The following is a 14,183-nucleotide window of genomic DNA, read 5'->3' as shown; positions in this document are numbered from 1 at the left end:
TGGTAGAGCAGCTATTGAACATAATATCTAATCTTTGTGATAGAAATATATTACATACTTAAAATATCTTGCCTATTTCTTTCTCTGTTTAACTCATTTTCATCTCACCTTGTAGAAAAAATATTGCACTAGTGTGGCTATGCGGACATAGTACAGATGCCCATGAACAAATAGAGCTCGCATTAAAAATCTGAATCTGGCAAATGCGTAGTCACTACACCTAACAGCTTGTCGGCCTTCTTTCCCCATTACACCTTGAATCAAATACATGGAATTAATACTAAATTATTCCTTTGTTCTATCACTAACAGTAAATCCTTAACACACAAAATAAGCACAAGATCAATCAACTAAATAATCAGTTATTAATATTTCCAACTACTTACCATATGATGACTAATTTAAGCTTAAAAGAAATTTATATCACAGCCAAAAAAAAAAAAAAAAAAATTCACATAAGAACAACCAACCAACAGTATCAAATACTAAATTTAAGTGAAAAGACTGACAATTGATTAGCTCCACCTACCTAGACCAACATGGGCCTCCTGTATCATACTGACATCATTCGCACCATCTCCTATAGCTGCTGTCACTGGGTTGTCCTTGCCATGTTTTATTAACTGGACAATCTGTAATATGGAATACAAATGTGTTAGGTGTAATATCTTGTACAACATTTTAATGTACATTTTATTAGAATATGTTAGGAGGGACATCTGACACAATTGTATGACTGGCCCCGTCTCAATTACCCATACTTACTTAAAAACAGAGGTAGAAGTAATAATCAAATAGAGAAGATAATCATAATGCATGGACGAAAAAAAAATATACAAATTTTGTCATCCTCTATATATTTATATTCCAATTTACTTAACAGTAGGTGCCCATCACAGAGTAAGACATTTAACATAAAATCACCTGTGCTTTCTGTATAGGAGACATCCTACAACACAGGACAGCTTGACACATATGGCATAGGGAATGTAGCTCATCTCCACGCTGTTTGTGTTCCTGGTCCTGATTGGTCTCTGTCCGAATCACCAGAGAGAGACTAGCGCCATCTATCACAAGGGCAAATGTCTCCTCATCCTTTGAACTGCTTTCAATACTGGAAGAAAATGTAATCAACATCACTTTAAATTAATTCCACTTAAAAAAGAGGTGAACTGAATTTAGTTTCATTTTTCCCTGTTTGTGCTGCTGAATAAGATACGAGTATCCATCAATCTTACAGCCTTTCGATTTACGCCATTAACTACAAAAGAGTCAACTTAGAGGTAAACTTACGCCTGCCTGTGCTGCTGAATAAGATGTGAGCATTCCTCCCACTCTCTGAGCTGGGTTAACCTCAACAACTGAGCACCAGGTTTAAAGTGACCTGCAGAGTAACTAATATTCACTGCTGTCTCTTCTTTGTCCCCCGTCAACACCCAGACCTGAAAAGTAAACACAGGACTGTCTTGAATACAGTGACATCTTTTGTTTAAATGTAAAGCAACACAATTATCAAAGTGGATCTAACAAAATGCATATCTTCGAACTAATAAAAAAGTATATATGTGCTGATTATATATTTTCCTGCCTCTCTGGTCTTGGAAAATGTTGCTTGTTCTTATGTAATTATATTAGATGTTTTGATACCATTTTAAGAAATCCTTACATTGATGCCAGCCATCCTTAGTGCTTCTATAGTTTCTGGAACTCCATCTTGGAGCCGATCTTCAACTGCAGTTGCTCCTAAAATCTTGAGGTTGCTCTCTAATGTGTTGAACACCTCTGCTAACTAAAACAGAAATATATAAAAAAATTTCAAAAAAAAAAAAACAAAAAAAAAAAAATTTAAAATAGAGAAAACATGCTCCCCTATAAAGGAATTGAAAACTTCAACATGATGTTTTTTTGCATATGGCACATCATCCATAATCTTTTTTTTCCCCAAATATTATATTAAAGAACGGTCACATTAAGGGTCACTGACTGAAGACAGTTTCCTGCACCCTTTTCTCCTAATTTCCAAAACTGATGATAATATGCACTGGACCTCTATATCATTCCTACCTTTTCTTCTCTGTTTTCAAGAGCTTTTCTGGCACTAGTGAGTTCGTGATCAAACTTCTCATATTCTTCCTCACTTAATTTTCTTTGCGATATCACAAGAGTACGCAGACCCAGCTGAGAATTGTGAAAACAATTTTTTAGTCACGGAACATCAAAAAACAATAAAAACACTTTCTATACAATCTCAGTCATGTGATTTGTGTAACTAGTTGAACCAATTAAAATGTTTCTTTTTAAAGAAAAAAGAAAAAAAGAAACCATAAAGAGCTCACCATTGCATAATCATTCACATGTTGAAGAGCCTTGGTCACATTTCCAGATGTAGCATTGCACAGTATGGCTGACTCTGCTCCTTTGCATAGCAAATAGATGTTTCCTGGAATATAGTGATTTTTAATCAGCAACTCAGAATTTCTGTTGTAAAAAAAAAAAAAAAAAAAAAAAAAAACCAGAGCACCCCGAAGACCAAAGTGGCCTTTTTAAAAAATATGGAATTTTTTAAATCATGTTAAGACAGGAAGTTGTGAAGGTTCATGGCAGTCAATGGCCTGCAAGGACAAGATACTGAGAGAGAGAGAGGGAGAGAGATAATCTGATGCAGTTTCAGCACCTTGTTCATCCTGTACGACAGTGCTCATTCTTTTCCTGGTGGCATCAAACTCGAGAACATGAAGCTGTTTGTAGCGATGCACTTTGCCCTTGACCTTGACCTCCTGGTGTTCATCCTTAACGCCTAGGTACACAACACCATACCTGGTGCATGGAAACAAACACGTCAAACAAAGTTCAAATTAGAAATCACATTACACACCCTCACCAGACTTGGTGTGCATTATTTACACTCACTGGTACATCAGGAAGTAATATTGTAACAGTTACAGCTCCAAACTTTAAGCATTAAAGGAGAGACTAAAACAGAAAGGTGATCAAAATACTGTTGTTTACTAATTTTGGCCATTTTCCCCTTTAGCATCAAAAGGTGTCAGATCATATATTTCTCACTACAATAGATGTAAGTTATATTGAACTTATTATTTTTCTATTTTGTCACCATGGCATTTATTATTTAAGACCCACCTTCTGCAGGCATCCACAAAAGCCTTTTCATCAGGAGAGGAGGCCTGGTATTCAAAGTCATAGTCACTGGTGTCAAAGTCAACTATGCCATTGATTTGATGATCTGCTGCCTTCTCTATCCTCACAGTGTGGCAGAGGGCTAGCACTGTGAAGAACCACTCCATGTCAGACTGGAAATATAGAGAAGAAGAGTCAAATTTGACTTATTGTGTTAGGCGTGAATTTAATTGTGTTAGGTGTGAGTTTAATTGTGTTAGATGTGAATGCAATTGTGTTAGGTGTGATTGTGATGGTGCTAATTGTGACCAGTTGTGCCAAGTGTGCCTTTCATTGCATTAGGTGTGATTTCATTGTACAGGAATGTGACTGCAACTTTATGGAAATGTGAATGTTTTCGTATTGAAATGTTACTATTATTGTGTTAAGCATAACAGTAATTGCATTAGGTGTGGTTGCTAATGCATTAGGTGTGGAGTAATTTTACTGGAATGAGCATTTGTACTGTGTAAAGTGTCATTGTCATATCATTATCAAGATGAGCATGATTTTGAGCATGCCCATACACACGCACACACACACACACACACACACACACACACACACACACACACACACACACCTTCCACCCACAGCATTGGGCTATATAGCTAATAATCTATATTGCTTCCTACTCCCTATGTACAAGACTATCTCACTTACTGTTAGAGTAGACACAGGTTGTGGCTGCACCCCAGGGATATCTGGCTTCTCACACACCAGTCCCCCCACTTCTATATACTTGGTCCCATTAACAGAGCACTGCCTGAACTGCATATCATTCTCTGTCAGTGTCCCAGTCTTGTCTGTGAACAGGTACTCCACCTGGAGGAAAGATCGGGTAATGGAATAAATTAAATCAAAGTATGTAAACTTATTTCTTTGCGGGAACTCACCGAAGTCAATGCAAGAAACAAAGGCGTATGTTTTTATGCACCATTATTGTCAGTGTTGTCATTGACACTGTCATCATCCTATGCCTGTCCCAAAAATGCAAAATGAGCAACAAGTGCTTTGGGACTGTGGCTACTTGTAGAAGTTTCACCAGATATGCTGTATGCAAAAATGTTTATTTGTATGACAGAGAAAACATTTTTCTCTGTTATCTGAAGCCAACCTGACTTAGAATACTAGGCATAATCGAAAAACTGTAAAAATTAAATTGATGCTTTTTTTTGTGGCAGACTCCTGCAACTAATTGTCTCAACTTACCTGTCCCAGTTCTTCATTCAGATCTGACGTGTTGGCCTTGGCTGCCTGCTCCGTGCCATCATCATACATTTTAATGTCCCAAGCAAAAAACATGGACCCTATGAACTTCTGGACCTCTGGAAATTTGATAGCAGGTCATTATATTAAATATCATTCATAAAGATATTCACTTGTTTTGTAGGCATCAAATGTGATATATCAGATACATATAATCAATGTCATCATATCAGCAAAATTGAAACCAAATGCACTAGTCTTACTAATATTAACATTACATTCATTATATATATTACAGTATAAAATATTTTAACCTATGGTAACATAAAGTGATACAGGGATGAAATGGTCATATATCTACAGTAAAAGTGTAAAGAATCTTACCTATAGTAACATAAAGTGATATAGGGATGATATAGTTAAAGAGAACTGCAAATATTAGGAAGTCTTCTATTGCCTGTCTTGCCTGAAAGAGGAAAGATTTTCATAAATCTCTTCTGCCCTTATGTTATCTGTCACATTCAATAAATGTTTTATTCATTTTCATCCAATTTTTATTCATTTTTCTTTATTACTAGTTATTTTTGTGTTTGCAGTATATAATCAAGGGCAAAGAAAGATATTGAAACTCAAATTTAATATTCATCTAAGTTGTATAAATGTGAAAAAATGCCATGTAAAAGCACCTTGCATAATTTATAAAAAGTAGTTGGAATGAAAAAAAACTTAAAATATTTGCAGCTATATTTAGAAAATATCTTTGTTCTCCTGAGTATTGAAAATGGGTTCAGATACAAAATGACCGATTCCTTTGCACACCTAGAGCTTCATACTAAAACACGTGAGAATAAATTATCTTGAGTTTTTAATTAATTAACCACCAATTTTTAAAATTCTCTGGCTTCTGAACTTACTGTTAAATGATTATCCAGACGTATAAACCAAGAATTCTGCAATGTTGGTTGAGCTTCAGTGTAATACCTTAGTCCTAGGCAAAGACTAGTCTCCAGAAGTAGTAATATCATAAAACAGATCAGGAACGTATTCATTGCTCTGCGGTAAAAAAAAAATTAAGACATTAAAACAATGACCAGGAACAACTGGTTCTGGGTAAGAAATATGTTCATTTTTATCACTGGCCATCCAGTCATAAACAACATGGAGAATTTAATGTCCAAATAATCAAAGTTCAATCTACTGAATCACAAAAAAATCTAATAAGTTAAATATTGTAAAAAGGAGCAAGTGTCTTACAGTCAGAATATAGGAAACCATTTCATACAGTAACTGATTTTTTAAAATTTGAGTTTGATCAAAAACAACTGAACATCTAAAGATGTATCACCATCTATTTTAGATACAAGTGATAAATTCATCAAGTACCTTTCAACTTTTGAATACTTCTGAATTTTAAACTTGGAATTAATTGCCATTTTGGTGTCTTGGCCTGTGTAGATGGCACAGCCTAGGAAAGAAAAAAAAAACATATTTATATCAATAAAATTGCAATTAGAGAAACACTTTAAAAATGACATTACAACTACAATTTCACTGAAATTTTGAATTCATCAAAATTATATTGTTGGTATCATATCTAAAAAAAATAAAGTTAACTGTGCAACCAAAACATACATTTTCTTTCGCACATGGATTTTAACACAAAATGGCCGATTAACAAGACTGAAAAAGTTGCCTGACCTAGCAATAAGAAAGTAGCCTTTATCATGTTTATAAATATGAAAAGTACCTTTTCAGCAAAGCTGCTGCCAATACCTACCATGGACAAAAGGTGTATTCTTCAATCTAGACCCCCGCAGAAGAACATGCTCCGCCCCTAATGGTTGACACACTTTCTCTGATTGCTGATTGGGCACCTCCACGGTGATACGCCCTATGAACTTATAGAGATCTGCTATTGGCTGTTGACATTCTATTGTGGCTTTTACTGTACTCAGATCATCTTCTGTTTGCATATTTTTTGTAGCTGGCACACTTATAAATGTCTGGAAAATAAAAATATCTTTATGAGCAAAAAATTTAACGCATGCAGTGAAGAAATGTTACTGACAGGTGGGCAAAATATCTGAAAATATATTCTAAATTTTACCATCATTTAAAACCTAGGGCTCAGAAAATAAATATAATTGCAAATTGGTAATATTCCTTTAATTCAAATTTATTCCAGTACAAATATGACTTGTTCATATTCATTACAAAGGACAGGATATTATGATCACTGCAGAAAAAAATCGTAACTGACAAAAGCTGAAAGTATCTTGTGATCAGCTTGCTTTTAATAATTCAAAGTATATAATACATATAACAGTTATGAGAAGTTCCATCCAAGCTGATTTGATTACTAGTCTAAGAGGAAAGATGTCTGCCTTCCTCCAATCCTCCAGCCAGACTGGTACCATCCCGTTACCTTTAAATTAGTCTCTCCGTCCAAGTTGGCCGTTGTTACCGTACAGTCGCCGCTTGGGTCATGTGACGAGAGCTGGACCAGGTCACACGGGAAACTGTGGTTTATGTGCACTTTCACAATATCCCCAACCTGAGGGAGAACAACAAAATATTCAACTATTCAATACATAAATCATATAATATATTTTATAATATTCAAATATAAGATATTTCTGTATATGACAAATATTGACCTGCCTGTCTAAGTCTCAGGTCTTTCAAGCATGCTCTTGGGTGCCCCCCCCCCCCCCCGCCCCCGCTCCCCACCCACCCCCCTCCCTTATCCCCTCCTCCTTTATTACCTGTATATCCATGGCCCGTATCTCCACAAACCTATCTCCTCTAAGCACCCAGGCCGGTCGGTTGTTGACCTCTTTGTCTGACTTGTGCCGCAGCCAGTCTTCATAGCCCTACATTCAAAAACAATTTCATCATTAAAAACTTAATGCAAGAGGTCACAATGCCAAAGGTCAAAGTGTTGAAGGTCACAATACGAAAGGTCACAGTGTTGAAGGTCACAATACTAAAAGGTGAAAGTACTATCAAAGTAGAAAAAATAATAAAATGCCTTTCAAAAGAAAACAAACTAAAGGGCCATTAAACAGTACTTTTACATAACATAAACCTTACAGCTGTCAAACATCAGATGGGGTGAAACTAGGTTATCTTTCAAAACAAGACTGATACCATTAGCCAAGATTGCCATTAGATATTAGTACTACCATCGCATGACACAGCTGTGTTTGAACAGTGCAAGTGTGCCTGGTATGAACTTCCAAACATGTGTTACCATAGTGAAAGCCAACTCACCTGTTTTATGCCAGTAGTAGTTATCACAAAGATCAGTGGAAGTATACTTGTGGCTGGACTCACTGGGCTTTCTATCAGAAGCTGAAAAATAAAGAGAGAAATTAATTTTATTCACTAAAGTTACACTCCTTTGGTGTGTCTTCTATACCAAGAATTCTGATAAATTGTTAATTGGTTTCATGTACGGAAAAGGGTTTACACAGTGTTATATATTATGTAGTAATGAATTCCTGATAATAAAAGTTACATCTTTCAGTTAATTGGGTGATACACGAGGCCAACCATTCAATATGAATAGAAACAATTTAATTTCGCTGGTAAAAAGAAATGGGGGGAATGTAATTCCTTTTTATTCAACACTTTAACTGACAGACCCACGAATCAAATTTGGCAAGCCACTAAAAAACTTGCAGCTTAATTCCTGATTAGATGCTGAATAGATTCCCTGCAGGGATTACGCAATAAGCATTAACCTGGGTCGGTCATATTTGATTCACGGGCATGTTACACCAGGCCTACCCAACTACCAGACTCGGCACCGAATGATCCTGAATTCACCATTAGATCAGACAATACTACCCGTTTTCAAGGTGTGTGTCAGATCGCATTACACAGTATCAAACGCGACACCGCCCTTGTCTAGTACGCGATGTGATAGTGACGATTCTCAGCAGGGCTGAAAAGCATTGCAACACCACTCAAAATTTGTTCACGGTATGATACTGTGTAATGCGATCTGACACACACCTTGAAAACGGGTAGTGTGGTCTGATCTACCGGTGAATTCAGGATCATTCGGTGCCGAGTCTGGTAGTTGGATGGGCCTGTTACACCACTGCCCTGACTGCCCTCTCAGAAAAATTGGAATAAGGTAAACTAACCACAGCCAGGTGCGATATACAAAGGAAAATCTCTCCAGTAGCTGGAGACCAGTCAATTATTCTACGTCTCTGTAACCAATCCATTTTTTATTCGACCAAGTATAATGTGTTATTGATTAGCGACCAAATTGGACCTGTATTACTAACAGATGTGCACACAAAGAGCATCTTGTATGTCAACATGTAAGATGACGTGACATAGAAACAGGTTATGTATTACCAGCAGTGCAAAATTTAAAGACATCATTAAATGGCTCTATATTAGTGACAGGCTGTTCAAAATGTGTTCCAGCCAAACCGACAAATCTTATAAATTTACTTCTTTTTTTTTTTACAGTAGAAGAATTTGGTGGAATGAGGATTTTCAAAACCAAAAAGGTTAATATACCTGCTGCCCCTTTCCAAATAATAACAAGAATTTATTCAGCTAATTAAAGTAAGCTCTAAGTTAATTCAAAGAGATGAACAGTGACTCTTTGAAGTTAACAGGTTTAAAGTAATTAGTGAATGATTCAACTTGCTTTACTGTTTGCAGGGAAATCTTTAAAAAAATTATAGAAAAATTCTGAACTTACAGGTAACATATGCAGGCACCAAATTGCTTGCAAAGAGAGAGAGAAAAAATAAAGTATTTACCAAAAACTGGGAAAAATTGCCTTGACAAAGAGTATGCCAGCAGGTAATAAAATCTGAACAATGACATTGTTTTCATTTTTTTTGCTAAAAGAGATTTTATTTGATAACTTATAACAATATCAAAAACTGAAAATTTTCTAAAGAGTCTACTAAAAAACATTTTTACAGATGAAAAATGTTTCAAGCCTTTAAAAAATATTTACTAGTAGTCTCCATTGAAATAATTCTCTTTATTGTCATCATTTCACAGGGGACAACGGAAATCCAACTTCATCTCAGGAAAGAGAAGACATAGGCTATTCCTGTTACCAATAGAAGATAGCAGTTATTTCTATTATAATAGAGAGGACAGAGGCTATTCCTATAACAATATAGAACAGACATGAGCGTATGTTAAAAAAAAAAAACTCTGATAATTTATTATGGGACCCAACACCTAACAGGTCAGAGGTCTGGAGGCAGCCTTAGGAATTGAATTAAAAAACGCAGAATTCCACGTTTCTGCGAAAAAAGTTCATGTCTGATAGAAGATAGAGGCTATTTCTATTAGAATAAAATGGGAAGAGGCTATTTCTATTAGAATAGGACAGAGACTATCTCTAAATTAAAAGAGAGGTTAGAAGCTTTTCTATTAGAATAGAGAGAACAGAGGATGGTTCTATTAGAATAGAGAGCATAGAGGCCATTTTTATTAGAACAGAGAGGAGAAAGACTATTTCTATTAAAACAGAGTGAACAAAGGCTATTCACTAAAATTGAAACTGAACTTGAAAGCCTCATTCCCTAAGGAAGCTACTCTAGATAGTCTGACATATCAACATCAACAAAAGCCAATCCCAGTATGTTGTCTGCATTTACATTATACATCAATAAATGACGGATGCATCTATCTTATATACACAGGAGCGGGTTTCTGTTTGGCTTTTTTTTTTTACCAAAAACAATGTAAATTATGAAATATTAAATAATATCTGATGAAATATTCAGGCTACATTCATGCCAGCACCGTGCTGGTAGAGTATGTTTTGTTGGGATTGCAAAATCCTATAAATCAAAATCTATTTTCATCGTTACTCAGGAAATGTGCCTTGTTCAAAGGCAAGGGGGCATGAAGTTTGCTGACACAGAAGAATGAATATGGTGACTGATAATCAATCTGTACACGAGATAAAAAAGCTGTGTTAAAAACATACATACTTGGTGTGCTATTTTTGGAAAAACTAACACCAAAATCTGAGATCTTCTGTGGAGAGTAAATATAATTTGAGCAGGTGAGGAATATGCCTCAAAAATGTCAGAATAAAACAAATTTTAAAAACCTGCAAAATTAATTTGGACAGAAGGAATGAATAAATGAATGAATGCACCAAAAATGAGCGAATAAATAAAGCAAAGATAAGATTTAAGTTGACATTAAGAAGAGGAACACTAGTACTGAAAATTTTATTTTGATAAATTTGTTGACAATGTCTTAAAAAATCCATTTCATCAAAAGGAGCATTACACTTCAAAATTTAATCCCCTATATGCCAGAAAGACCCCAATCTCCACAACAATCCAATAAAAGTTTATCATCCAGCCTTTATCATCCTTTCCATCTGACTGGGTCATATAAAATATACTGACTTATCATGCGGAGGACTATCAATACATTTGATATACAGTGGACTCCCTATAACCTGTCACCTTATAACTGGGAATATCATCCATAACAAGTCTTATAGAGTGTTTTCTTTTTCTACATTAACTGGACTTATAACAACTGTTGTTGTTCTCCAATCTTGGTGCAACATGAACAATATTTTTGACCCCCAAAGGTCAGAGTTATGTAGATTCTACAAACTAACTTAGTTCCAAACAAATCACCATTCATTTATACAGCCATACCAAGATACAAGATACACTTCAAATATACTTTTATTTGAGAGCTTAAAGCATTTTAAAGACCTGAACTGAGGAAGATTGAAAAAAAAACTTTGCAGCATATTTAAACTTAAAAATATGACTTACTAGTAAAACATTTTCAAACACGTTTGCCTTTTTACTTATGAGTTATATCTACTTTTAAGTAGCACATCGAAATGGTATTGTTTAATGAACAAATTATCTTGACGGTATGATGACAAAGTTGTTATGAATTTCCAGTACTTTTACCTCAAGATTCAAAATAAAACAGGAACAGAATGCTCTACCTCCTCTTAAAAAATTACCATCTCCAAATTTCAGAATTTTACAACTGTTTCTCACATAAAAATGAAGGGATTTCTTCAAAAAAGCAGGAAACCTTCACTCCTGATATGATTTTCTTGGCAGATATAAATAACCTGTCATATCCAATGCAATTAAACAGAGTGCATAGCAAAGAGCTGAGAGACATGAATAATTGACAGCCTAAATGTCTACCTGAATGAATAAGTTGAGCACCATTGCTTTAATCTTGAGGTTATATCAAATTACACGGCCATAATATGGTTATCAATTATCTCGTGAAAAGCGGGACCCATAATCACGGAAGTTGAACATTCAACATATGCTACAGTAGTCACTAAGTGAATCAGCTACAACCAAACACAACATAAACATCATGACACACAAATCTGCAATGTTAACCACTGCCAAGAGTGGCCCATATGTCACTGAATCCTAGCCCGTAAACTTGTGTAAATCTGTTTAGTTATTGGCCATGATGATTTCTGCTTTTAACCTGCAGATTCTTAATCCCTGTTGGCCTTAAGGGTCAGAAGGTTAAAATGTTGTTGGCAAAGATTGGGGATTAGCTCTTCCCCCTTCTACCCCCCAACCCACTCAACCACCCACCAACACTCCAAATCAAAAACAAAAAGATCTGGTTGGTCCTTCCTCAATTATGGGAGACAAGACACATTAAACTAACTTCATCCACTCACAGTCTCTGCACTGTTCACCACTGTAATGTACAGTTGGAATAGCAGATCAATATTTTACACCTCACACACACAAAAAAAAAAGGAAAATAAAAGGATAAACTTTTCAATATCCTGTATCCAGCAGTGGGTGAAATTAGGTTCCATCTGATACTCATGTCATGTCGTGGAGGCTTAATGTGTATGAACACATTCAGAATAGCTGACTAACAGATCCGCGGATCAAACTTGACTGATCAACTTGAATGCTTGTTGCGTACTGTAATCCCTGGGGAAATCTATTTAGTGTCTAATCGGGAATTAAGCAGCAAACTTTTTAGTGGGTAGCCACATTTGATCTACGGATCTGTTAGTCCGTGGTTCTAAATGCGCTCTTTGATACCAAGCATGGTCACATCAAATTTCCTGCAGACATGGTTTGCATGTTGGTGTTCCTTGGATCATTTCAAGATGCACGTTTTACTACAAACTTGTTGCAAAACACAGAGTTGACTAAAATCTGCACACATTTCAAGATACTTAATGGACATTTTACTTGAAGTACAGATTTTCAAAAAAATGCTGGAAATTTCAATATTTTCCTTAATCAGGAGTGTATACCCTTGCCAAAGCTGTTAAGATAATTACAATCCACACACTACTTTTTTGAGTTTTTGTTCCACGAACTGTAAAAAAAAAATAAATAAAAAAATAATTAATAATCACCACATTTAAATTCACTAGAGATGCATCAGTGAACTTAACAGACACTCACCTCAATTACTCCCACACACAGGAAGTAAAAATTGGCAATTCTGTGAAACTGTTCAAATAAGTTCTTTGGCAGGAAATTCCATAACGTGTACTAAAACAGAAAATAAGAATAGTTTTGAAATACAAACAATTGTGCTATAAAAGACCTGTAAACTACGCCAAGTTTACATTCAAACTGAATTATATCTTAACTTGGGACATTTCAACAAATTGAAAGATAAGGAATAAGTCAACAAAATGTCACCATTAAACTAGAGAAACACTCACAGACCATTTACATCCTGTAAACTATGCTAAGTCTAAATTCAAGCTGAATCATATCTCAACTTGGTGCATTTCATCAAATTGAAAAATGGGATTAAGTCAACAAAAATGTCATGATTATACTAAAAAGCACTCAGTGTGTGCAGACTATTTCCTTACCTTGGAGATCATGATTTGACTGTCACGATATTTTATTCTTTAAAATCTATTATCAATTCAGCTGTCTATAATCACAAACTACTAAAATATCCCTGTATAAGACTCAGGGTGTTTTCCTTACCTTGGAGGTTATAATCTGATTATCACAGTATTTCTGCGGAATGTAAGTCTCGTGCTGCAATGGTGGCTTGTTGTCCACAAAGATGACGCGATTCTCTTTTGTTGGTGGCTTAAGGCACCCCTGAATCACAGTGATAAAAGGATTATTATTATTATTATTATTATTATTATTAAAGGCAAGAGATTTGCAACAAAGGGATAACATGACGAACATGAAGGAAGAAGAAGTGGGAGAAAGTCACAAAATTGAATTATTAGAAAAATAAATAAATAAATAGTGTACAACATTACTAGTACACTGTCTGCACATTTGTCTTTTTCTTTTTAAAACCACATTATTCATGTACATCATCTGACATCATTCAACCATACTAGTATATAACCAATCATTTGCCTGTCTTTGAACCCTTTGTACATACTTGGTTGTATCAGAACATGAAAATTATAATGCTTTTTCTTTCAAGAGTCATTCCTCAGAATATAAAATCTATTTTAACCTCTGTAAATGTTTATATCCCTTCCTATGAAATGGGTCCAAGATAAATGCTTTAAAAAAAGACAAACTGACCTTCAAATGGAGGTTTACCCTTATATCCCAATTCAATGTATAAATTTATACAAAAACCTCTAGATCAGATGCCATGTATAGGCACATATATACATAAATTATAGCACAACATAAAATAAATACATTTGTTATTTCAGCATATGCAGGGATCATTAGCAGCACACAAGCACTAAAACTGGAAATTTCTGACATTTCATAAGGGCAATAAGGAAAATGTTACGTAAACATTCCACTTCTTTA

The 14,183-nt window shown here is 35.2% G+C and overlaps 1 protein-coding gene across 5 annotated transcripts in view; it reads right to left on the bottom strand.

Annotated features, from left to right (window-relative positions):
* Positions 1–14,183, bottom strand: part of LOC106170856 (phospholipid-transporting ATPase IF-like) — a 37,474-nt gene that overhangs the window by 22,052 nt on the left and 1,239 nt on the right. For all 5 annotated transcript variants that reach the window (XM_086996852.1, XM_086996853.1, XM_086996854.1 and 2 more), the window contains exons 2-21: positions 13,377–13,496; positions 12,834–12,923; positions 7,660–7,740; positions 7,152–7,259; positions 6,812–6,940; positions 6,164–6,389; positions 5,770–5,851; positions 5,301–5,439; positions 4,771–4,852; positions 4,390–4,505; positions 3,841–4,002; positions 3,142–3,311; positions 2,675–2,817; positions 2,337–2,440; positions 2,065–2,178; positions 1,667–1,789; positions 1,294–1,442; positions 925–1,114; positions 530–632; positions 109–254 (exon numbers count right to left, since the gene is read on the bottom strand). In XM_086996852.1, the coding sequence (XP_086852978.1) occupies positions 109–254; positions 530–632; positions 925–1,114; positions 1,294–1,442; positions 1,667–1,789; positions 2,065–2,178; positions 2,337–2,440; positions 2,675–2,817; positions 3,142–3,311; positions 3,841–4,002; positions 4,390–4,505; positions 4,771–4,852; positions 5,301–5,439; positions 5,770–5,851; positions 6,164–6,389; positions 6,812–6,940; positions 7,152–7,259; positions 7,660–7,740; positions 12,834–12,923; positions 13,377–13,496 (2,577 nt within the window). The remainder of the gene's footprint in view (positions 1–108; positions 255–529; positions 633–924; positions 1,115–1,293; positions 1,443–1,666; positions 1,790–2,064; positions 2,179–2,336; positions 2,441–2,674; positions 2,818–3,141; positions 3,312–3,840; positions 4,003–4,389; positions 4,506–4,770; positions 4,853–5,300; positions 5,440–5,769; positions 5,852–6,163; positions 6,390–6,811; positions 6,941–7,151; positions 7,260–7,659; positions 7,741–12,833; positions 12,924–13,376; positions 13,497–14,183) is intronic.

This window comes from Lingula anatina, chromosome 10, assembly GCF_051362555.1.
Source record: "Lingula anatina isolate TDL-2025a chromosome 10, LinAna3.0, whole genome shotgun sequence".
NCBI lineage: Eukaryota > Metazoa > Brachiopoda > Lingulata > Lingulida > Lingulidae > Lingula > Lingula anatina.
The sequence above is the reverse complement of the archived record's forward strand: the minus strand, read 5'-3'. Positions and strand labels throughout refer to the sequence as shown.